Source organism: Balearica regulorum, chromosome 5 (assembly GCF_011004875.1).
Source record: "Balearica regulorum gibbericeps isolate bBalReg1 chromosome 5, bBalReg1.pri, whole genome shotgun sequence".
NCBI lineage: Eukaryota > Metazoa > Chordata > Aves > Gruiformes > Gruidae > Balearica > Balearica regulorum.
In genome coordinates this window covers 7,456,509-7,482,840 of record NC_046188.1, presented here as the reverse complement: position 1 = coordinate 7,482,840, position 26,332 = coordinate 7,456,509, and the positions used below count along the sequence as shown (strand labels likewise).

At 40.8% G+C, this 26,332-nt stretch overlaps 1 protein-coding gene across 5 annotated transcripts in view; it reads right to left on the bottom strand.

Moving 5' to 3' along the window:
• The window catches only part of HIF1A (hypoxia inducible factor 1 subunit alpha), a 33,857-nt gene extending 7,851 nt beyond the window's left edge, over positions 1–26,006 (bottom strand). Inside the window, exons 1-12 of one of the 5 annotated variants that reach the window (XM_075753344.1) lie at positions 25,663–26,006; positions 10,542–10,732; positions 9,430–9,575; positions 9,244–9,328; positions 6,321–6,433; positions 5,011–5,213; positions 3,502–3,608; positions 3,175–3,322; positions 2,038–2,258; positions 1,581–1,861; positions 941–1,063; positions 311–705 (exon numbers count right to left, since the gene is read on the bottom strand). In XM_075753344.1, coding sequence (XP_075609459.1) covers positions 311–705; positions 941–1,063; positions 1,581–1,861; positions 2,038–2,258; positions 3,175–3,322; positions 3,502–3,608; positions 5,011–5,213; positions 6,321–6,433; positions 9,244–9,328; positions 9,430–9,575; positions 10,542–10,732; positions 25,663–25,697 — 2,048 coding nt within the window. In that variant the 5' untranslated portion in view covers positions 25,698–26,006. Of the gene's footprint in view, positions 1–310; positions 706–940; positions 1,064–1,580; positions 1,862–2,037; positions 2,259–3,174; positions 3,323–3,501; positions 3,609–5,010; positions 5,214–6,320; positions 6,434–9,243; positions 9,329–9,429; positions 9,576–10,541; positions 10,733–24,525; positions 24,719–25,109; positions 25,356–25,662 lie in introns of those variants that run through there. The other 4 variants (XM_075753347.1, XM_075753346.1, XM_075753343.1 and 1 more) reach the window with 4 other exon arrangements.
• Positions 26,007–26,332: the final 326 nt, after the last annotated feature.

Here is a 26,332-nt window from a genome sequence, read left to right as displayed (position 1 = left end):
ACATTGCCTACTGCACTCTTAAAAAGGCTGCGTGTCAGATACGAGAGCAGAACAAAATTATGAATGCAGTTTGCACACAGTAGCTGTCTATTACAGAAGACATTTATGGAAAAGCTTCTGTGAAATTAACTTTAGGGAAGCTTTTTATACAAAGAGAACCAAACTTGTTTGAAGTGTCCAAATTTAAGTGTATCAATTTCTACTTTGAAGTAGAATGCCGAAGACAACATACAACAGTTCGCAGTATTTAAAAATGTATTCTATACTTTCTTGAAAAGATACTAGGGCTTAAGCTTCGCTTTTAAAATACCTTTTGTTCAGAGTGACTGTTAGCAAACTGGGCGTTCCCGGACAAGATTTTTCTGTCTGATCCAATGTTCCTTTTCCTGCTCTGATCGGAGATGCAGTTCGACTCCTGTTCCCACCATAAGGTGATGCTGGGGCACTACTCGTTTCGCTGATTATGTGGACAGGAGATGAAGGAACAATTAGCGTCTTCACGTCATCTACACGTTCTGTCACTGGTTTTATTTCATCAGCAGTACTTGATGGTGTCTGAGTCTGCTGAAACATAGTAATGGTGGCTGCATTTTGAGAGCCGGAAGAACTGCTTTCCAGCGGAGATAGCTGATCAAAGGAGCGCAACTGGAAGTCATCGTCCATTGGGATGTAAGGAGCCAACATCTCCAAGTCTAAATCAGTTTCCTGGAAAAGATTAGAGGTAGAAATTATAAATATGTAAAAACATCTCAGCTATCACTTCATGGCTTCATTAAGCGTCTTCCTTTTACCAAATACTTACAATTTTTTTTAGCAATTTATTTTAATAAAAATACTACATAGAAGAGGAAGGAGGTTCCTGAAGACATTCTAAGAGAAAGAGAAGTACATTGAGAATAAGTATTCAGATGATGCAGAATTTTAAGTTAGTGTACATTACCTGAGTAGAGAACGGATTTTTTGCTTCTGTATCTATCGCAAAGAGTTTCTCCACTAATTCCAGTTTGAATTCATTAGCCATATCGTTATCCACATCAAAGCAGTAGTCGTTGGGACTACTGGGCTGTGAAAACATTTTGAGTGCACTTTTAAGTTTGTGTCATTACATCATCTTGCATTGTATCTACAGATTCTCTGAAAAATGTTCTAATGTAAAAAACTAACTCCAAGCTATAGTTGCACAAAATTAAAATGGGAAAACACTTACATTGATCACTATACATTGAAATTTACCCCACTTGGGTAGCACACAATTAGTTGGAACCTGGAAGTAGCCTCTACAATAATTTATTGCAACTAATTTGCTGTTTACAGAAGCTGCTTCTGAACCACTCTGTAATAGAAAGACCAACCCCAAGCTCTTACATCTATCAGGTGGTACTGCATGTGTCTGCAAGACTCATTTTAATTAAAAGAACGAAAATTTATCTTTTTCCTCATATCATGGCATGAACTTAATGAAATCAAAACAGAAATAATTTTAAATTCCTGTCTTGGCTGCATCTTTAACTAGATTTGCTCCACAACCCCCCACCGGCACATACATTTTAATGAAGGCATATCCAAATTAGGTAACTAACCTCAGGTGAACTTTGGCTGGTACTTGCATCAGAAGGGCTGGTCGGTTGCTCTTGCACCTGAGGCATAGTGAAAGAAAGTTCGAGCGGCTCTGTGTTTGGCTCCAGCTTTGATACAACTTCTCTATTGAGTGCAGGATCAGCATTGCTACGAAGTGGCTTTGTAGTTTCAGAGGCAGGTAGTGGGGACATTGCCATATTTATATTCTGCAATTTCTCACTGGATGAGGGGAGCATTACATCGTTATACAAAGGAACTTCATCACATTGTTGCTCATCAGACTCTATAAAAATTAAAAGAAACCATCAACCTAAGTAACAATACTGAGCGTGTCTACGGACCTCATTAAATTTAAACAGTGGCTAAAATACCACTAGGCAAGGAGGTTATTTTTCAAAATTGACTGTAAAATACTAACTGTACTAATTAGCATGCTCTCCAATTTAAACGCACACCCACCATTACTGCTGAAATCTAAAGAGATAATTGTGTCTCCAGCAGCTGGGGCCAGCACAGTTAAAGCATCTGGTTCCTGTTTAAGTTTTTCAAATAGGCTCTTGGTATCATCCAGGTCATCTTTGCTGAATATTTTGGTCATTTTCATATCAGGAGACTCTACTGGTTTCAGCATACACTCAGTTTGTCCAAGGGAAAAAATCAAGTCCTTCTGAACAATTCCACTGTCAGACAGAGAGGAAGATGACTGTTAAAGAAAAGCCTGAATTTATTCCTTTTAGGTGAACAGTTTTGCAAGTTGAAAAAATAAAACCAAGCCAAACGAACCAAAAAAACCCCAAAACACCACACATACCACACCACAAAATTACCAGGATAGGAGCTTTAAGAATTCTTTTTTTCTTACTCATTCTTTCCTCAAATGTCACAGACAAAGCAAGCACTGATTGTGGTGCCATCAAAAAAAGTAACAAAAATAAACATGCTTTTCTGAAAGTATTGAGAAAGTAAGGAAAAAAAAAAAAGAAAAAAAAAGGGAAAACATTAGGTATTTCCAAAAACACTTTTCTTTGTTTTAAATGGATGTGAAATATGTTGATAGAGCAATACTGGTACATCTGCTAAAGTTTCAGAGAAACATAATTTAAGACTATTATACAATTGCAGAAAAACAGTCAACAAGTCTGCCTTCAGTTGAAGCTTTCAATTAAAAAAGGAATTTTAAGGAAGAAATGAGATTAAGACAAACACCATTACTGCTGCTCTGACTCCATGACTAAAAGTTATTACTGAAATTAACTGCTCCAGGCTGCAGAGAAAGATTAGAGAGTTGTCTAGAATGCACACAAATTCCAAAGTGCTTCCATCACAACAGTCCAGAAGAGGCTGGCCCTATACTCATTTACCTGCCAGAGATCTTCCCACTGACGTCACCAGATCAAAAAAGGGTTTTGTTTTCAAATATAATTCCTAATCCTAGGACTGGCAAATTTCACCGGTAGGAAAAATAGTAACATCATAACATATTCCGCGGGGGACCACATTCTCAGCAAGTTGAACAAAAGATGTAGTGCCATCAGTATCTGACTTCATATGACATCAAAGATGACGGCAAAGAATAGCAATGTCCACTCAACTTACCTCAACACATAGTTTACACATACTATGCACTGTGGCTGAGAATTCTTAGTGTTGTATATAACAGTTGCTTGAGTTTCAACCCAGACATAGCCACCTTGTTTAGCAAGCATTCTGTACTGTCCTGTTGTCACCTGCCCTTTTGTGAACACTAAAAGCAGAAAGGACACCAGCTTTAATTACAGGCAGAAAAAAAACTTCAAAACCCTTTAAGATAAGTATTCACTGCAGATTCATATCTGCAATTAAAAGAAAGCCCTCGTTCTGCTGCTTCCTTCCCCCAGTGCTGTATCTCATCTCTTGTAGTTGGAGGGAGGGCTTTTCACTTACTGTCGTGGTGCGTTTTGGTCAGATGATCAGAATCCAGCGCGTGGTAGTACTCATAGATTGAGCGGCCCAGGAGTTCCTCTGGCTCATACCCCATCAACTCTGTAATTCTTTACAACAATGGGGAAAAAAACTTGCTAAGTAAAAGCCAACATGGAATAGCACAAATACTAGAGTATTTGGATGCTTGGACATCTAGAGAGATCCTACGAGTCACTTCCACACATATTAGCAGAAATTTTGGTTTACTGGGAGTTTTCATTTTGAAATAAATTGGTATTTTTTATGCTTCTTTAAGTGAAAAATTTCAGCTGTCATAGGACTTTACTTCTCATTGGATATTTATAAATCACGTCCTGTGGACAGGATGAGGTACACCCCTGCTTTCTAAACTTTTTTTTTTTTTTTTTTTGCTTAAAGGTAGACCAGCTACTATGGACTAGAATATCCAGCTTACACAAATATGAGAATTTAGTAAAATAACAATGACATGCCTCAGTGGTTTTAAACCTGCAACTAAAAGAAATTAGGAATCAGATTTATTCTTCCCACTGTCAACCACTGCCAGGTTTTAAAGAAAACAGTATTTTCTTTAGCCCCCAGAGGGCAGTGCTAACTAGGGGAACACACTTATTTTGCCCTACGCTACATGCAGAATGTGACCAAGTAAGTACCTTTTATGTGACACTATCAGTCACATAAAGGTAAAGTTAGTACAGGTTATTTTCTGTCCTCTGCAGTAACATCTCTTTGCATCTAAACAGCAGCAAGTAATTAGAAATTCGTTTTTGTTATAAAGAAAAGGAAACTGAGTAGGCAGTAACAAATAATACCCAATTTCAAAAAAACAAACAACAAAACCCCACACAAATCTCACGTCAATGCTTTCCTTCACTTATGTTTTTCAAATTTGTCAAGTTAGGTTTCCAGAGGATAGCAAGAGCAGTCTTATGTATTTGACTACATCCATGATTTGTACCAGAACACAAAATCTCATTTGTGCTTTAGAAGTACAGCTCAACTTTTGGGGTTTTTTTGGACTGGAGAAAGCAGGCAGGCGCTGATCTCCTGAGAAAGGAGAGGGGGGGAACAGTAGCAATAAAATGCATCTGACAAGCATTACATGTACACTTTTCAGTCACCAAAATGCACCACCATCTTCAGCAAACCTAAAATCCTTCCTGTTTTTGAGGTGTCTGGAAGAAACTTCTCATTTCAATTTAATGGCTGCCAGTACACTAAACACCAGCTTGACCAGGTGGTTAACTGCAGGCAAAGGATTTATTCCAAAGTAATAAGCCTGCACCCTCCTTAGATTTAAAATCTGTCTTTCAAGTAAGATCTCCTGATCAGTTAGTAAAAGTCAAAGTATCCCACTGATGGTTCCACTGCAAAGATGAATCAAGTTAACAAGTAAGACTATATAAATCTGTAGGCCAACATTAGCCAACACATACCAACCCTGCAAATCCTTCAAATAAATTCTTTTTTAAACTACAAAATATATATTACCTTTCATCACAATAGGAAAATTTCATATCAAGACTGTGACGACTGAGGAACGTTTTACTGTCCAAGGGGACCTCAATGTTTGATGGATGAGGAATAGGTTCACAGATCAACACCAGACATGTCATGGGAGGCTTTCTGTCACCACAGTGAGTTTGATTACCGCACGTGTCGTATACACGGATGTGTCCAGTGCAGTGGAGTACCTATGGGAAAGTTGTATTTTAAGAGAGACTAGGTTCTTGTCTCTTGTTGTCAGACAACACAATTGTATTTCCATTAGCACACCCGGAGCGAAGTCCTTCCCCTCCCCACCCCTTGATGCGATAGCTACAACAGGAAGGCAGCAGTGCTTTCAGACAGATGGCTGAAGGACAGCAGCAGTTCTCACGCTACGCAGACTGCGATGCGCACACAGGCTGCCAACTCTTTCCTCCCAGGCACTGGCTAAAGCGACACGGACATTTCTGCATTTCTGTGAACTGTTCTTCTTTGAAAGTTACATCAGTGACCACACTGAGAAGCAATTGCTTCAGCAGAAGGTATCTTACTACTTAAATTCAAAAGTTAAGGTAACAGTAGCAACCGCCATTTTAGATCTCCTGCAGAAGTGATCTTAGAGAACAAATACATTCCTCAAGAGACAACAAGTTTTGCATTTTGTGGGTTGTTTTTTTTCAACCATTCTGAAGTAGAAATTGTTCACAGACAGCAGCAAAGAAGTTGTTTGATCTAGAATAACTAAATTTAAGGTACAAAAGAGAACTGTGAGCCATAATACCACTCAATACAGCAAAAGGTTACTTTTTTTGTCCAGAGGAGAAAATGCATTCACTGCAGAAAGTTATCAGGCTGGGCTCTTTTTGTTCCAACTGTTACAAAAGGGATAGCCAGCAGCTTCATAAAGAATGATATTGAAGTCCTTCAGAGACCTCAACTGTCACATTTACAGTGTCAAATCAAAAGAAATCAGGTATCAGCATAAGTGGTGTCGAGTATTATTTTTTTCCTCTGAGACCAAGGCTTTATGCAAACATATTTAGTAATTGTAATTTCAGTAAGTAAATGACCTCTAATTTAAAATGGAGAATTCATTACAAGACTTTTGAAAAACTAATTTTAAAACATTGTTTCAGTTACCTCCGTGATGTATTCAGCATTAAAATTCAACATATTGAAGCACAATCATTAAATTAGTTAAGTACTTAGTGGAACTCAAGCTTGTTGTATGAAGTAAAAATGTTGCAATATAGCGTTATGACATCTGAAGAGGAAACTGCCAGAGTACGTAAATATTCCTTTGCATTAGTTACCTTCCATGTAGCAGACTTTATATTCACTGTTCTTCCCCTGCTAGTCAGTGTACACTTCATTCTGAGAAAAAAGCTACGCTCCGTGTTCTGCTCTTTGCCCTTTTTCACGGGACCTAGCAAAAGCAAATAGTAAACCAATTCTTAAGCTCTTGGATCATCTTCCAGAGGCATTAAAAAAAAAAAAAAACCCAAACATGTTCTAGAACTGAAGCCCAAAAATAAATTAAAAGATTGATAAACCTAAAAGCATTTTTGATAACACTTTTCAGAATGAGCTTTACTGGGAGGTAGGCAAAAACCTGAAATTTCAATGTTTTAAGATCAGTATTGTATTTGTAGCCAACTCCAGACCCCCAGATTTCAGGAAAAAGGGGTGGGGAGAAAGCCTGATTAAAAATTTAATATATTTTAAAATTGCAACAGGGGACAGGAAAAGCGTATACAAAATGAGAAGTACTGTTGAGTTGGATTCCACTGAAATGCATCGGTAACTCACTGCAGGGAGGTTAAAATCAAATACGTTTTGGGCCTGTAGCTCTTCAGGATGGCAGTATTTAAAGTTTTTCAATTCAGAATTAACAACTCTACTGTTTACATGCATGCGAATATTTCCACAGTGATTTACACTCTTAGAGTAAACAGGGACCAAGTTTTTAAACACACTAGCATTCTTGGGAGAAAAAAAAAGTCAAGAATTCCTAATACAAATTAATATTAGCAGCACTAATTTTTTAGCCTTACTTACTAAGTAAAATTTTTGCCTTCACAGGGGAGAACCTTTCAGAGTCAATTACTAGCTAGGCTATTCTGGGCAAAGAAAATGCAAACTGATCCTATCAGGAGAGCTGCAAGCAGCTCGCGGTGTGTGGGAAGGAAATGAAGCACCTAGGACAAGGAGAGTGGCAAAGCGAGTTTGCTGAGGCATGCTAAGGAGTGAGGACTAAGCCATGGCAGAGGATAGAAGTTTAGAACATGTGAGCTTACTTCTGATACAAGTTTATACAATAATTTACTCTCATCCTCCACAGACAATAACAGCTATGGTGGCTCTTCATGGTGGCTCGCACTGCAGCTACTAGTTTGACATAATTCATTAGAAAAACATTAACGTCCCTACGCTACATTGTCTACTGCTTCTAGCAGAGGCAAAGACTAACGGGGGAAAGCCTACTTTATGCCACAAACTATCCTCAACAAGGTGGGGGGGGATAAGAAAAAAAAAAAAAAAGAAAAAAACAGTTCAGAGAAGCAGCCAAAACTCATTTAATTCAGTATGTTTTTAAAAGAGTTAAATCAATCTGGAAATTCTAGTTGAAGATCACACGCTATTGTTACCAAGTCTTGATGCTTAAGGCTCTGCTTTAAGAAGCAACTGTAAGAGATGGAGCAACTTGCTCAAGTCTGATTCAGCACTGGACATTATTTTTAAAGTCACCAGCGTTGAAAGTTTAAAAAGCAACTTCGTAAAATCAGAATGCAGTTCAGTTTCTGCCAGTCACATTTATTTTCATTTGCACTTGTACAATCCCAAAGGGGAGTATTTAATACTCAATTCAAAACCAAAATAATTCCACTGATGTAAGAGCTGCAGTAAAATGCAACCTGGGAATACTAATAAATATAAAATTGTACTATTACTACTGTAATTTAGACTTTTGTCTGCCACCTTCATTTGCAAAACAGATTTTGTAATAATGGTTTCCAGACATCTTATTCCAGTCTGGTCAATTTAGACATGCTAGGGTTGGCTTGCATGAAACTCGGTAATATGACATTTTTAAGAATAAGCTTTTGCAACAAGACCAGTGTTTTTACTCTGCTTTAGCGAAGTTGTTTCCCCACCCTCACCAAATGCATTACTGTATTTCAAAAGGGAGGGGGAAAAAGTCTAATCTAGCCTTAGAAACATGCTTCAATACTAAGAGCAGACAAGTTTAGAAAATGCTTACAAAATCAAAGTCGGGGCCCTTAATGCTAGGATATCTTATCAGGTCTCCTCCACCGAATTAAACAGAATGACAACATAAAAGATTTCTGATTTACAGTGGTACACGAAAGCAGAGGTCAGGTTTGGTCATTTATCACTATCTAGATTCAGAGTCCATATAACCCTTGTTTGATGAAACAGGAATTATAAAGGTCGGATTTTAGACTTCTAACAACTGAGTAAAGCAGATTTGTTTGGAGGCATGCAGGCTGCCAAGTCTCTACAGTCATTAGCAAATCTTTAGAAGACTTAAAAGCAGTTAATTCATGGGCATTTGTTAAATTCAGAAGCGTAGAGAGTGTGTGAACATGGTGTTCTACTCCCTTGGAGGAAGAAAAGAAGAGTCAGAAATCTGTGAAAGATACCAATTTCATGCACCAATTAAAAGGTGCAGAGAAGCATCAATCCCAAAGCCCTTTTTGGGCCTGTTCAAGTATTCTCCGCTAAGTTTTTTGGTGTCCTAAACACAGTATCTCTGTTGTGCCTGAAGTATATCATCACAGATTTCTGGAAGAAATCATATGCTTTTAAGTTGTCCTGGAAAGGCAAGCCCAGACCAAGACAAATGCACCAATTTAACTTCTCCATATCCTTCTATAGCAACTACTTAAGATCATTCTCATTCAGCCTACCTCTAATTTTATTCCTGTAGGCATGCTAATTCTTTCAACCCTCAATAACTGTGTTTTAGTCATCAATTTTGTTTTAGATTAAAGAATACTAATGAAGTCTCATCTCTCCCACAATGAGGATATTGCCAAAGCATTCTGGTTATTTCTGTTGTTAGTATCTCTGAACAAGGTTTATTTTGAGATCTAAGCAGTAAAACAAACTAGTTTGTTCTCTCAAAACCTTTTTCTGGAAGACATCCAACTGTACTAATGCCAACAAGAGCTATCCATAAGTAAATAAAATCCATTTTTTCTTTCTTCTCACCATTTCTGTGCGTAAGCATTTCTCTCAGCTCTTCATGGTCACATGGATGAGTGAAATCAAATACACTGTGTCCCGTCAACTCAAACTGCAGAAAGTAAGAAGTATACAGGTGTCTAACTTTACATATACAATAACGTAGCAGCTTTTACAGATTTGAAACAGTCTTAGGATATGTCAGTATTTCACCTGAGTGAGTCCCATACACTTGTTCACGTTTTCAGACATGTAAATCATGTCCCCATCTTCGGACAGAACCATGACGAATCCATCAAGAGCTTTCAAGTAGAAACAGTTCAGTTCCTTCTCCATTTTGGCTTCTGTCTCCAGCTCACCTACAAGCAGCCACACACTTTTAAGGAAACATCAGCCATTCTTTACTCACCACCAGGAATGACTTCTGGCACCGGCCTGCAAGGAGTCAGTCTTGCAGGACCATTCAAAACCAGTATAAATCACTTCAATAAGTAATCAATTAAATTCTTCAAGCTCTAGTAATGGTATCGCAAATCACAGAAAATCAGAGTGAGGTTAAACCTCTGTGCTTTTACGCGTAAACCAATAAACCTTCCACCTTAAGGAAAAAGTCTACATGGCAAAAATACTACCATTTTGCTCAAAAAGGCATTACAAACTTTTCTCAGGATCTTCCTAGGAGATATTTCAGAGTATGGCTACCAGATTTACTCCTCCATACAGCATAGATAGGCATGCAGGAGTACAAATACGCAGTACAGCATCCATGGCATGCTATAAAGATACTAGTTCATAACCTAAGTCAGATACTCCTGTAGTTAAGCCTACACATGCAGAGACATATCCCTCAGCTAACTTCACCTTCAGTGGAGTACAAATTACAAAAAAATTCCTTGCACTTTGTATTCAGGAGAAACAGCTACAGTTAGCTAAGTCAGCCTTGCATCAACCACCTACAGTTTAGGAAAGCACTGTTGGAGCAACCAACTCTAGGGGAAAAAAGAGGGTTAAGTGAAAGAAATTAACTTTGCGAGAAGGGTCAAATAGCTGAGACTGAAAATGGCACTGCAACTCACCTTACTGTGGCGAGCCAACTGGAATCATTGGAACAGAAAGGGGAAAAACAGAGATCATGGAACAGTAGCCGTACTGTTCCTGTGTCATCACCAACAGCCTATCTCTACTTTAAGGTCTCCCACCTTTCCATAGAAAGGATGCAACTATTACTGTGTTTATTTATTTAACTGCTGATAGGTTTGAGAAATAGCTTCTTCCTCAATATACCTCCAGTCCCTTTTCCAGATTCTGCTACCTTATTTGCTTACCGGCATCTAGCAGCTTTCTCATGCGCAAGTAGCTGATGGTCAGTCTCATAATGGATGCCTTGTCCAGGTGTGCGCTCACAGTGTGGGGCAGGGGCAGCTGATGAGCAAGCTCGTAGAATACTTCCGATTCCTTGCTCCTCCGGCACCGGGCTGCATCTCTTGACTTCTCTTTTCTGCGTTCTGAACTAATCCTATATAAACAAATTTTGGGGTTAATATAGGAAACAGTTCTCTGTGCAAGTTAAATTTGAAACTAAGCTGCCCAACAGCCAATTAACCAGTTATTGACATTGATTAATTTAAAACCTCAGTTTTAAAGTCTAAACGTAATTCTGCACATACAGTTCTGCTGCAGTTGGGCTCTGCCAGAACTAAATTCAAACCCAGTCTTCCAACAAAATCAGTTCTTCAGAGAGCTCTGTACTCAGAACCATTCCTAAAGTGCTTATCTCATACCTTGACTGCCTCTCTAGCCTCCAAATCCTGTTTAACCCCTTAAGTCCCTTCAAAATACTACAGCCTAAGTTATTTCCAGCTTGATGCTCCAGTAGTATTGTGTACACTCTCCGAGTTCTTCCCTTTTTACCACCCTTACAAAGCCCACCCAACGGGTTAGATAAACAAGGATATTGATTTATCACGAGGTATCCTGCATTTCAAGTGATCCAGAATGTCCCTTTCCCAGCTCTCTCTCTAGTATAGCCTGTTCCATAGCATCCTCTATACTGCAAAACGCCAGCTGTAAAGAAGTTGCCTCATTCTCCTTCCATTGCCTCTGTTAGACTCGCCTCCCCCAGGATGCATGAAATAAAGGACAAAGAGCAAGCACCGCAACAACCAAGACTGTCAGTCAGTAACACAGATAACTCTCCCTTTGCCCAGTACCGACACCAGTTCACATTTGTCTCACACATCTCTCATGAGTTTTGAGCCTAGCATTTTGAGACAGGGGCTCCAAATTTTTCTTACATTTGAAGAAGAACTCAATGCGGCTGTGGTCCCCAAGGAAATTATGCCACTGCAGTTAAAAGTGCTTTTGTTTTTAATTGACAATATAAAAGCATACGGTATTATTGTCCATTCTTCTTTTTATACATTTATGTCTTCTGAAGGCACCCTATCTTCATTTTGCATACACCTGAGATGCAGAAGGCAGTTGCATTAATCTGTAGGATCCCCTTTTTTCCATTGACTTTCATGAAAGTTGTAAGATAAACATATGTCTATAACACTGCTTTTATAATTCAAAATCTCGCACCTTTTAACATTATCGTCATAAAGAGATTAAGTATCACTAGTTGAAGACAGAAAATTGACCACTGCATAATATTTACTACTAACAGTTTAGGAATTACTTTTTTTTCAAATTTCACTAGACAAAAGAGTCACGTACTACCACTGCCAAATTCACGTTGCTAAGTCTGCAGATCTGTGCAAAAGCACTTTTTAATTAGTACACATCTTGTGAGTGGTACCACAAATGATAGAGGAAAGTGATTCCTGAGCTGATATCGCCTGGGAAATAATGAACCAGATTCAATGGAAGCAGCCAAATGCACACCCAAAGGAACACGTTTTCACTCCTTCACCTGATGTGCTACCCACAACAACCCAAAACCTGCTTAGTTTCTGCAGAAACACGCAAGTGACAATACTACTAAGACTGACATTGGAAGCATGAATACCTTGAAACATGTAAGAAATTTAATAAGCTCCGATAAAGACAAAGTAAGCCATCAGAATCTCTTCTACAATTACCTTCATTTTTTTTCAACTTCATAAAACTGTATGGCATCCCCAGCCATCCCCAGCCCCGCCATTCTCTTCTCCTACCCCAGCCACCGCCAGCAGTAGGCGGCACTAGGAGCTTGATTTTCAGAATCGTGAATTTTATAAGATACAAGAATAGAATTATGTTTTCTCCTTTGGTGGCAAAAATCAGGCTACTAGATCACAGAAATAGTATTTCTATGTCGTAAGAAACATTAATATATCAACATAATAACAATGGAGGTCTTTGTAAAATTAACTTACAGGTTAATAGTAAAAAAAGACATACAATAATTCTGGTTTCTGTGAATATAAGCTCGTGTTCCTTGGAATGGTAGCTTAAAATATCTGATAATATTTCCCATCTTGCAGATTTCTTCCCATTCAATTTCCCTGTGACAAGAGATGTTCCTGCTCTAGTCATGGATATCTCAGTCTGAGCAGCTTGAGGCTCCTGACATACAGGTATATCCGGAACAGCCATTATGAGAAGCTTGACCTTTAACAATACTGAAAAAATATTTTAGCTCTATAACCTGATTGATTAAACATTTCTTACTGAAGACAGGCCTCAAATATCTTCTCTTGTGGTGGAAAACTAAGGGTGGAAATAAAAATCATTTTGGATTTTGTCCTCTTTCTTGGACCACAGATTTCACTGACAAAGGTAAAACAAGTAATGATGCTGCCTTCGACAGATTCACCTTTATACCTGTCATTTTTCTTTGTTAGCTACTCATTCATGATCCCTTCACCTGCACAAAGTTTGTCCTACAATAGAAACTCAAGGGAGAATTACTGGAAGCAACTGGTTTCCATCTGCAGTTTTGTCATGGCTTCCTTTTCAACTACAGACACTTTTAAGTAAAAAACCATGCACATGCATAACGCTGTGCACTTGAAGTCTCAAAATTTGTCAGGCTTCTGTGAATCACAAAGGGCATGTAGAAAAGGACAATGCAAGAGATGAAAATACACGCTAACCTCACAAGTTGCAATTTCAGCCTTTCCCTTGTATTTTCTTTCTGAAAGCTTAGTGTTCATGAAAATATTTCAGCTAGTTTCTAGATTTTGCCTGGTTTTAGCACACTTAGCAGCAGACTTCAACATGAACAGTCAAAACTTCTCACAACTATTGAATTATTAATTACTGACTGGAACACCATTCAAATCAAGCTCGTAGCACTTAGGTTAAAAATTAATCCCAGAGTAACAGAATCAAGTGGTGCCTGCAGGAGTGCTGCCTGGTTTTGTGATGGGTTAAACTCAAGGAAAAGTGCAATGTTGGTACCAACCACTGCTGTCCGAGCAACAGTCTCCTCTCCTTCTTACTAGGTGTTTCCTTTCTAAAAAGGCTACTACTATAGATAGATATTTAAACTGTACAGCACAACAATTTGCTATTTTTAGCTGCTGTTTAAAACTAAGCTGTAACCAATCTGACTAAAACCCAGCAATTTAAATAAGAACATTAACTACCAGCTTCATAGAGCGTTTCTTTAATGGATCAAATTAATAGGGAAAAGGTCTTTCATAAATGAGTTTAATTACCAAGTGAAGTCAGAGTTGCCTCAACATGGGATGACACCAAATAATAATAAAAAAAGCCAAAAAATAAATCCTTTACTGTCGCAACTACTCTAAGCTTTGTTACTTCCAGTTGCACAAAGTAAATAAAAAAAGCACACAATCACTGCGTGTACCTGCCTACAAATTTCTGTATAGTCAATTAGAGGATGTTGAATTCCTGTAAAGAAAATACATTTCTGAAGCGAGCTTGGTCTCAAATAGGAAAAAAAAAAAAGGCAGGGGGGAACTCAAGGAACAGGACTTTAAACAGTGAGGTGTGAACTGCTGCTAAATCAGCTTAAATAAATAATAACATCTATGAGAGATTTTCAGAAGTGCCCACGTACAGAACTCACGGTCTTCACGTCAGAAATATCATTCCATAGAGACAACAGGAACCCGAGCTCCATTTAAAAGAAACCCCAAAGTTCAGACCTGTATTGCAACCTTCTGCTACCAGTCTTGCATGAAACACCAAAAGATTCAGAAGAAAATGTCAGCTGAAGAGTGGATTATATGTGCAATGAAAATATCAGAAATGCCGATGCTAGACAGGAAATTGCATGCATTTTCAGGTATGATGTTTCCTGCACAATTTCAGTGCCAGACACTCATTTCCATTTTGTATTTCTGCCACCAGAATACAGAAGCAGAGAGCAATCCAAAGCAAGTTATACAGCTCACAGAAAGCAGTGTTTCACCAACAGCTTTAAACTCAATACTAGGCACATTTTATATGTAAGAGATGTTCACATGCAATAGCTGAATAAACATCTGAGTTCTAAAAGATATCTGAGTTAGAGACCCAGAGCAAAAGGTATTTCACCACCACGATTCACTGCAGCTGAACCCAGAGCCTGGCTGAAGGATATTATCCAGGCTTCCACTGTCTCAAATCAAAAAGGCTTTAAAATATGGCAAGGTGAATATAAACAAAGTTTTACAGCAAGCAAGAATAATTGGCCCAGCAGCCTTCAGAACAAACCACACCAGCAGCAGTCCTGCGTGCTCCAGTTACAGATGTTACCCCAGCCTCGGTGCTAGAATGTGCGATTCCTGTTGTTATGGTCATACGAACCATTTGGGACGGAGCCTGTATCAAACAATATATTGTTCCTTGTACCATCCCAAAGACCCCTCCACCCACCACTGTGTATTTCTACAAGTGATTCCCCAATCTTCCAAATACAGCCCACAGCTTTCATCTCCTCAAGTGTAAAACTAATCAATGGCCACATTTAAACCTGACTTGTTGCTGCTTATTTACCACCAGTAACTAAGACCAAACAGAACCCTGGAAAATGCCATCATTAACTGATAAATTTCAATTAAAAAACCTACTAACTAGATTAAAAATGGTCCACAGACAGATCTTAAAATATATAGCACATGAACTTTGTCTCCTATTTTCTTAGATCAGCGTCAAGGAAAATTTCACATTGCGTACACAATATTACATTAACACAAGTAATTAGGGTGGATATTTTCCCTGTATGTTGCTTTACTGCTGTTATCTATTTTTAGCCTTTCTTTCATTCTAACTTACTGTTTTTCTAATCAGGTAGATTTTTCCCTATAGCTGTTTTCAGTTCCCATATAAAATAGCTATTATGCATGTATTAATTAGACTCATCTTTCTTGATCTGGGTTTTGAGCACATTCTAAAGAATTATAAGCATCTTCTGATAGTGACTCATATTTTTCTCTTTAGAATTGTTTCCTACTATTGAGTGGCTTTGTATTTATCATGGTATCTGTTAAACAGTCTCACAGAAGTATACCATGTGGAAGCAATATAAACCAAATGAATAATGTGCCTCAAATCTGGTAACATCTCATTATTGAGCTTTAAATAGTTTTCAGTTCTGACATTAATTCCCATCATTTGACAGTAAAAGATTTCATACACAGTACTTTCACGTAAGATATAACCTCTCCTGAGACTGTAAAACTGGTAAATACCGAAAACACCTCGCATAAAAATGGAGTCACAAAGACCATATCTGCTATAACACAGCTTCAGTTTTTCTTCATTACACAAAAAAAAGACAAGATGCAGCTATTACAACAAAATAATACATTAATAGTATACATCATCATGATGGCATTGAAACTTAGAAGTTAGGCAGCCTGGCATTTAGCTTTTAAGGTTGAATTAATTCCTGCAGTTGGTACAAAACTTGGTCATCCTTTCCTGCCTAGCCTAAACTAAGCCAGCTGCTTCTGCCAGCACAGCTGCGTGGGACAGACGCAATTCCTTCCTACGGTTTGCAGCCACAGCCCAGCAGATCCCCACACGGGTATCGTCACTGCACTGTCGCTGGCTGTGTTCATGGGGACCACCTGAAGAGCTCAACCCTGGGCACAGCCATGCCGACTGCTCTTGCCTACAGCACAATAGTACACCTTGGACAACAAAACACCAACTAGATCCAAGCTCACTTAAAAGATACAGGTGCCAAAGAGCGTATTACAACAGAGCTCTACTCTTTTGACTGTGCTGAACATGCAGCCTATTCGATTTTCTCCACTCTTTCTTAGATCTTTACTTTATCCAGAGCTGCTAGCTGCGATACTATTCTTCCATGGAAAGAAGTCCCAGGCAAGCCCAGTGTTTATCACAGAAGAAACTAAAATAGTATAATTCAACTTCACTAAAGGCAACTTCATATGAAAAATAGACTTATAAAGTAAGAGAACACCACTCAAATCCAGTTATTTAAACGTATAGTGAGTTAATAATGTGAGTATTCTTAAAAAAAAAACAAACCAACCAACCAAAACCGAAAGTCCCTCATCTTCCACCTGGCATAGACAGAGAATATGCCAATTAGCCCCTATGTTCCCTTAAAAATACTTTTTAATTTAAGTTGACCAACTGCAAACAAGGGCAACAGAGGCGTAGTGTTAACACTATCAAGTCCTGAGACAGACCCGGACAAAACATTGCAGAGAGCCCCGAAAACCCCATTCTCTCTCACCTCCCAGCCGCGGCAGCGGACTGTTCATCACTCAGCAGGCAAACAATAAAATAGGATGCGAGCTAAGGGTAGGGTCAACTGAATCCACTACAGTCGGTCTTGCGAGGGAGCCCCCAATCTTTGCTGTTTAAACACTGAAAAAGTGTGGGGAGGAAAGAGGACAAGGACCAGCTTCATCGTGCATGCCGGCTACAAGGCTACTCCGTTCTGGTATCCAAACAGCCCTCCCAATGGTGGGGAAAAGGAACCTCATACTGCGTTCTCAAACACTGTGAAGTCTGAATTTTCAGTTCAGTAGGCAGGCTTTCCAGGAACTGCAGTATATCTGCAAATTCTCCATAAATTTTACCTTCTCCCAACTGCGCCTTCCTTCTATAGCTGCGGTACAGAATTAGTGCCATCTCTCAGCTACCTGCTCACAATGAACTCTGGATCACAGCTTTGCCTCTTCTTGCTTAGACATGATTTTAAGTATTATTGCTTTCACCATTATTGCCAATTTTATTTACCAATTCTCCTTATTTTATAGTCTTTGTAGAGAGTTCTTGTGAGGAAAATACTAAACAAAACAAAAAACCCCGCACACGAATCTCATGTGTAATCATAAGCATGTGATTTTCTAGAAGAAAGTCTTGCTCATTATGAATTAATGAACATTACAGCCCAGTAATCCAACTCAGGAAATCAGAAATTCCTTACATATAGTAAGAAAGATTTTTAAAAGATTTAATTGCAGAAACTAGCATAATATCCAGAGACAACACCTATGTATGTAAACTACTAAAATTCATTCCTTTGTATACTACCTTCTAATATAGCAATTTAAACCATGTTGTTTACATGAGAGTAGTTATAGGCATTTACCATAACTTCACCATCCAAAAACCCTAATTGAAAAAAAAAAAAAAAAAAGAATTAATAGAGCAAGCAGGCAGCTCAGCCCGAATTAGCTACAGCAGCAGAAATCTTCCGAGCGAAGACTGAAACCCAGTGCCATTTGCAAAATGATTGTGGGGAGAGGCAGTGAGAAGAGACTGCACTGAGCTACGCCTTAACTTACAAAGTCAAGCCTTACTATCAAGGCCATGATGTCTATATAAACAGCCATTTTACAGACAGGTAAATTATGGCACATAAGAGCCAGCAGCAGAGCCTGAAACTCCTGAGGCCAGCACAGCACCACACTGCCAAGATTATCCGTCACCTGGATTTGGCCTTGAACTGACCTGAAACCCCAACTACCTCTCCACTTAGAAAGTATAAGAAGGTAAAAGCTTCCAAAATTAGTATTTCTAATTCAGAATGTGGTGAAGTGATTCTGCTGTGTCTTACTACGCAATGTAACCCACCGATATTTTACCTTTGCATAGTAATTTACTGTTTTAAAATAACAACATGGCATACAGTGGTTATTTGTAAGAAACACCCCCCCCCTTTTTTTTAACTAGGTTATTTGGCTTTTTCCTAGAATAGAGCATTATTATTTTTTTTTCTTTTAATTAGCTGTGCTCTGCCCTTCAGGATGAAGGGTACACAGTAGTTAAATTGTGTTTCTTATTACAGAAACCCCACAGCTATTCAAAAGAGATATCTGGACATGGGCTTGATAGAACTAGCCACTATGTGCTCCTCTCCCTTCAGCCCTGCTGCTTTTGCTTCTACCAGGCTCAGCAAAAAAGATGCAAAACATATCCCTAAGATATCTGTCAAGCTCTCAGTTAACAATGCTTTAGCTATGAACTGCTCTATCTTCAGACAGATGTAGACTTCTGATAAAGTAACTAATTTTAGTCTATACTGTGGCTTTAAAATCAATCATTTATTTTATGTCACTGCATTCAGGTTTTCCAGACTGGAGGCTGAACGTTTTCCCTCATTGCTTCCACCCAAGTTCTCATCCCTTCACCCCACATTCCGCAACTGCTTTCAGTTAACAGAGTATTTCATGATCAAAGGTTTTAAGAACTAAAAAAACTAAAATAGAAGATATAAAATTTTATTTTTCTGTATTAATTAAGAACAAACAGATCCACTAAGCAGTCAAGAAAAACACTTACAACAATAGCTAGGACAAAAAGCCTGCAGCAATGTCAGCTCAACATCCAGTAGATTCAACAGGGTGCAAGGAAAAAGCCCTTTGAAGGTCTGAGCACTGAAGACTCCCATAACCAGCTAAATCACATAGAGCTTCTCATTTCCTCAGGTTAGCTAGTAGAAGCTGCAGCTTTTATCTTTGATGTGTATTACTTCAAGTCCTCTGCTTCTTGGAGCATATTCCCATCTCTTCCAATGTGTGTGAGCAGGGGGCAAACTTAAGGAGGGAAGCCTCTAGTAACTCTTTCTAGCGTAACAGTCCATTTGCTATTCTCATTTGGAGCAGCATGAAAATAACTTCACAAAAACAGGAGTCCTGGCCTCAAGTTCTTTTGCTTCTTGAAATGCAAGAATGTTCATAAAGTAACACCAATCTGGTTTTGGTTTAGTATTGACAGTGAAATGACTCATTCTGGTAAACTAAATGGGTCATCTTTTTCAAGTAACACTTCCAGGATTATTACAAATTGAGTTGAAAAGGTTATTTAATAAGTTACTTGGTAAAACCTTCCACTGTTGTAAATGTAATAGTACAGTTCAGTGCTGCTGATGCAGTCTCCTCAATTCTTCACTTGAACTTCAGGGTCTATTTTAATGTAATGAGTTACAAGATCGGTTGTAACATTTTTCCTCAAAACGCTTAACAAGCATCGATTCACACCATGCCAAATTGAGCAGAAGCTGCACAGTGTCCCTCCTGACACACACAAAGGTCATTATGTACTAGATATCTTTAGGGAACTACTGATGGATCTTCCTGAAGCACCGGTTCTTCAGTGCCAGCAGAGCCATTTCAAATGTCTTGGTACTAAAATATCTCAACTTTTTAAAGGACTACATTTTTGTACAAGTCCCAGTATTATCAGGCTTTAATAGAAAGAAATGACAGATTATGCATACAATGAAACTCCTCTTTATCAATGCACTTATTCTGAGATCTTGGACCAAACCCCCAAGCTGGTATGAACAGGAGTAGCTTCAATGAACCTGTGCTAATTTACGTCAACTGAGGCTACGGCTCCACATCAAAGAACCCTAAAGTGTTCGTCACCTACATAAACTGTATTTAAAAAAATATATATGCTGGCATGTATTTGCTTGATTTCATGCTTCTAATAATTTCAGAACTTAATATTCCCAGGGACTTTTATTCTAAGCTAGATAGAGATCTCAGTAGAGAAAAACCTTAATAGCCTTCATATCCAACAGTAATCTGGAACCCTGTATCTTTCCTGGATTTTCAGTCATTAAAGTAAACAAGCCTCACCTCCTCTCCTGGGCTAATTTTGTAGTTCCCAATGTCGTAAAACCCCCAAGCATGTCCTGTTTCAGAGCAGTACTCAGTGGAAAACTGATTCTCCTGCATGCTCTTCTGCCTGCTCTAATACAAAGGAGGTTTCTCAAGAGACGCTCAAAATTTCTTGAATTCAAAAGTAAAGGGGCTGTTATAACATGAAAAGATGATTAAGGTCCAAGTTCTTTCCATGCATTACCTAGGTGGTTTTTTTTGAGGCATGTAAACACCTGCCTTGGTAACTGTGCATGTGAAGATAAAAGGAGCATTTGAGCTGATGACTTGTAATCTGGAACATTCCTTCCTTTTGGACATCAGCTTGCTAGAAATGGGTTACTGCAGCTTCTTGCCAAGGTTCTTGCAAGATTTGTTTTTGTTTTGAAGCTCTTTGTTTTTTTTAAAGAACACATATTGTAATCAGATCAGTATTTGCATCTCCTTGAAAGAGCAGTATCATCAGGAAAATCTAGATGCTCTCGTATACCACCGCTGAACCATGCAGTACTTCCCCCCCAGGTTTACTTAACAATGCATATTCTACAATCATGTAAGAATTATTTTGTTGGCATATCATAACACCAAGGTCTTCAAGAATAAATTGAGATAATACTGCCAAATTCTCTTCTGCAGTACAAAACAAATGAATACTCAAAAATCAGTAGTTTCTGTCATTCAATGTCCACTTTAATATCAAAAGTCTCACGGGAGCCTAACTGAAATCCTGCCTTCTAACATAAATTCATGCAATATTACTACTGAACTACATGAACGCACTCAAGAATTTAATTCATTGTAACGTAGGCTCTGAGTCCGCAAGGCTTTCAGGTCAGAAGCACATTGAAGTGCACACGTTCACTTCAGTAAGAACCTCAGAAGGGTTTTGGCTTACACCGCAACACTGCTGACATTTGCTAGTGTTACTAATATTTATTGTCTTGTCTTTTTTTTTTTCTCCACTTCACCATCAGCAATCAGAGTCCTGGAAACAGCCTTATAAACTTCATGCATTATAGTTCAAGGATAGGGAGGAACAAAGGTCTACAGTTGCTTTCACAGTGTACAGAGGAGGAAGCAAGCACCTATAGTGCATGCTGCTACCTTGCTGACTGAAGTCTTACACGTGATAGCAAGATGGTCTTCTCTGGCCTCTCTCCTGATGACAGTAAAAACACAGCACACAATTATGCTTTCTCAGCTTCTCCAGGCTTACAAAGGACATACTTTAGCATGATTTTAGCCTAATCTAAATAAGCCTTTGATGGATGTTTCTGAGAAGAGAGAAACCAACCAGAAAATGGGAATGGCACTTAAAAGACAATAAGAATATCCACTTCACACCTCCACCTTTAAACCAGTAGTTGACTTAATTGCCAGGCTTAAGCTGCTGTATGCAGCTACATCGGTTCTCCCCTCCCAAAAACGGTCCAGCTTGTGCCTCCAGAGACACCAGAAAGGAAAAGCATTTATACAGAAGGCAGAGTTGCTAAAAAAGCTTGAAAGTACTTGCAATAAAAACCTCTTACCATGCCATCACCCTGCTATAGACCACCTGACAACGTGGACCATCTAATCACATCCACCCTAGATGTCTCCACTATTGGCATTTCAAGCATGCCAACCCAGAGATCCTGACTGCGGACTGGAGACACTATGGTTTAAAAGGGCAAAGCAAGTATCTCTGTAAACAAAACCCAGAAAACCCTCCTGCTGCTTCCATCAACATATTGCCATATACTCAGACTTTCACTGATGAAAGGAAACCAAAGCACCAACACAGCAAAATTATGGAAAATATCTGCAGTAGGCAATCCTCCACAGGTATTCTTCCCTGATTTTCAGACCTTGATAACAAGGACGAAAGGTGGTAGCACTGTGCTGTTGCTTTCATCTTTAACAGGCACTGGAAACTAATTTCTGATCACTTTTATTGAAGGAATTCAAAATTGTTAAATGTTTGAGGAAATGGCAAAGAACAGACAACACAGGCACTACCACCAGGTAAGCCCTATGGCACGGCAAACAATCCAGAAAAGTCCAAAAAGCAGTAAAACCACTGTTCTGTAAGCCAGAAATCACTCTGCCCTCCCTGTACCTGCAGGGAAACTCTACAGGAGATTTACTGAAAGATTTCTCCTCTTCTTACAATACGTAGAGAAGTACAGTTAGAGTATATACAAAAGGTTTTTGTATTCACTTTTGACTCTAGTAATGGTGGCTCAGTTCCACCAGCATTGAAAGAAATTAACAGACAAAAAGCAATGGCACATACAATCCTAAAGACCTCACACAGGTTTAAGAAAAACCAGCAGCAGCTACAGCCCCTCGCAGCCAGTAGCACAGGACCCGGGCTTCTGGAACAGATTTTTGAGCTGGACCTCAGTGGCAGAGATCCAGCAGCAAAACCCTGGTCTTTCAAATCCTCCCCTTAGACGCTAGAAGTTAAGTTTCAAGTCCCAACTCTGAGAAACTGAGAAGCTGAAGTTTTTCTGCAGGATCAAGTCAGGATGGTAAATTCCAATGGTTTATATCATCTTAAGACTCAGACTGAGCACTCAAGAAATCACTTAAAAATGAGAAGCGGAAGGATTTAATTTAGCATCCATACCATTAAAAAAATATTTATTTTATGCTACAATGACTTAAAACAATCCAAGATTCATTTTTCTAGTGTATCTATCAGCAGCAATACCATAGTAACCAGCAACTCTAGAAAGCTCATTTGCTTAAAATGGTGCGAGAATTACTCTGCTAATAGTATAAAGTGTCACACCACAGACCTGGGGATAAAAACTTTTCATAGCATCAGCTCTCTGCGCACTAGAGCTTGTTAAAAGAATATTAAGAAAAATCAGCGTACTTCTCAACAAAAGCCTTAAATTTGAATCAAATCAAAGTCAATCAGCCAACAAAGCTCCCAACAATGCTGTTTTATCCACTCCATGCACTGAGAAATTCACTCCTTGTAGCAGATGGAGGAAAACCCAGGAGCACGTGAAAATGATACAACTACTGAAGAACAGCTAAAACCCAAATAACTCAATACCTAATCATGTTGCTGATACTTGGTTTCTTACTGAGTCTTGACCCCTGAGACGCTCAGGACTACATCAAAGAATGGATTCAACAAACCAGTAAATGAATCCACACTTCTAGTTACTATTATGACTAAATTTCTCTTATGTAAGGCTGAGACACTTGGTCAAATTCCATAATTTCTGCATCTCACAGCACGTAATTAAGCAAATAAGCTTCACTTGAACTATCAGGAGCTAAACATTATCCAAATACAAGCACAGGGAGAGACAAGGAATAAAAGGATCTTAACATGCCAAAACTGAGGTGCGTTATATACACAATCACCCAAAGTTTTACCATCGAAGAACAGGTCTGGAAGGTCTTTTCCCTTAAAGGTATTTGAATATGGGCACCATCAAACCTAAACCCTTCTAAAAGAACCCAGTTCTTGAGAAATGCTTGAGATTTTCAATATGTTCTCTGGTGAGCTCATATCCTTCCTTTTTTGCTTAGCCATCTTTGCTCAACTGCACATTCACAGCCCACAGATACAGCTTTATGTTTTTGATTAAAACCCTACAACAGAAGTAATCTGAATATTCCTTACTGGTTTATAAGAAACATTCCCAACTTTGAACTTAGTCTACAGAAAACAACAAATTCTCTTTCTTAAGCCCTGCCTTTAGGAAGGAAGGATAAGCTTTGCATACTGATTCTTATATTCTGAAGAAAGCAGATTACATCCAGGATAAGGAAATTGCAAAAAAAAAAAAAAAAAAGTACCCAAGAATGGTAAGTAAAAAATAACAAATGCTCAAGAGGAAAAAAAAACCAAACAAAAAAACCCCAAAAACCAGCAACAGAGAACAACTTAAGTCTCAACCCTCCTTGCTAGACCTGCTACTAAATTAGGGCAGCAGAGCAAAGCACAGAATAATCATTTCTGTAGCAACATTTTCTCCCAGACGTCTCCATAACCATTAACTTTGAGTGGAAAAAACAAAGGTTACAGAATCAATGCCATCCCCTAGGTGCCCCACTGTACGGATTTCATTAGACTAAAAGCTGCTTCTCCCTCACCCCAAGCCCTGCACGGCCCCAACAACTCCAAATCTTCACCGAGATGATACTGTCCTAGAGGTGAAGCTCCCCCTGTTCACAAGCCCAGCACTCTGCGCTCCCACCTCAGCACAAAGCTCACCATCCATTTTAAAAACCAGCCAGTCTCCTTTCCAACACAACTTACACGTTTAACACTTACTACATTTAACCTACTCAGATGACTCTTTGATACAAGAGCAGAGAAAATCCATCTTAAGGAGGAAGGAAAAAAAAAAAGGTATCGGTATCAATATAAACAAACGGCGTCTTCTGCAGATGGCGATTACAGCAATTAATCGCTCCACAAAGCGCGCCGGTGGAGCGCCAAGGCAGAAATTTGGTCACCCAAATACTCAAACTCCCTAACTTCATCCTGTAACAAAGGCTTTTAAGGCTTTTATTTCCCCCGCCTAATTTGAGCTAACAATCCTTGGTGAATTATTCATACTCCTCAACTCACATTGTCCAGCCGCCCCCCCCTCCTCCCCCGCCCCGCGTGGGTTTTGGGTTGTGGGGGTTTTTTTAACCTTAATATTTCCAGATTCTTTTTCTGCACAAAACCTGACCACCACAGGCTCGGTGGCCGCCTGCAATAAACCACAATCAATTTCTACCCACTCATTTTCAAAACCACCGGCGGCAGCCCCCGGGTCGCTCCCTGGCACTGCTGAGCTCGGCCGAAGCCAGGGGCTTCCCCCCCACCCCGGCTCCCCTCACGACCTCCGCGGACACCCCTCGCCCGACCCGGCTGTCTCGCTTTCGGCGCGCAGGCCGCCCAGGCGCGACGGCTGAGGGCACGGGGAGCGGTGCGGGGCCCACGCACGACTCAAGGGGAGAAAACACGCTGCGCGCTCCCACCCGCGGAGCCAGGAGTCACGCCAGGCCGGACCGGCGGGACAGCTCCCGCCGCGGGAGAGGCGTCGCACCGCACGAAGCCCCCCCGGCGACGGAGTCCCGGCCCGCTCCCCCCGCCGACAAAATGGCGACGTGGACGGCGGGGAGGAGAAGGAATGAAAGAACGAAGCGCTCCGCGGGCTGGAGGAGCGCGGGGAGAGGAAGGGAGGGGGTCGGAGGACGGGGAGGGGGCGGCAGTAACAAAGCGGGGGGCGGCGGGGTGCCCGGGGGACGGCGCCGGCAGCATCGGGAGGCGGGGGGGGGGGGGGGGGGGGGGGGGGGGAAGGAAGGCGGCCCCCGGGCCGGGCGGCGAGCGAGGGGCGGGCAGCGCGTTGCCGGCGCGGGCCGAGCCCCGGCGCCACGGGCGGGCGGCTCGGGAGGCCGCGGCGTCGGCCGGCAGTACCTCTTCTTGTCGGTGACGCCGCCGGGGCTCTCCATGGCGGCGGGCTGGCTTCTCCTCCCGCCGGCTCCCTGGATGCGAGGCGGGCGGCTCCAATGGCCGCCACGGGGCGCGGGGAGATGGCGGCGCGGCCGAGAAAGGGGCCGGGTCTGGGGCCGCGCGGGCTCACAGCATCGGGGCAGGCTGCGGGGAGGTGCGGGCGACGAAGGGCGCAGCGGCGGCGGTGGGCGGCACGGGGCTGGGCGCGGAGGAGGAGGCGGGGGCGGGCGCGGCCGGCCCGGGCCCCGCGCTGCGCCAGTGAGCAGCGGCGGCGCGGCCCGGCCCCTCGGCCGGCGGGGTCAGCTGAGCGCTCAGCTGGGAGGGGGCCGGCGCCTCACGTGTGGCGCTGTGTGCGGGGCGGGATGCCGCCACCCGGCCCCGGCGGGCTCCCGGCACGGCACGGCACCCGGGCCGAGCACCCCCAGCACCCCGGTGTGCGGGCAGCACCGGGGGGGGGGGCTCGCCTGAGCCCGAGTTCCTTGGTTTCACGCCGAGCACCGCCGGTGCGGATCGTTAAAAAATCGCCAAAAATGAGACCGCCGCCCCCGAGAGCCCCCGCCGGCACGGCTGCACGTTTATGGGCATATCGCGTATTTTTATTATTTCATTTTATTTTTTTGCACGGAACTTTTTT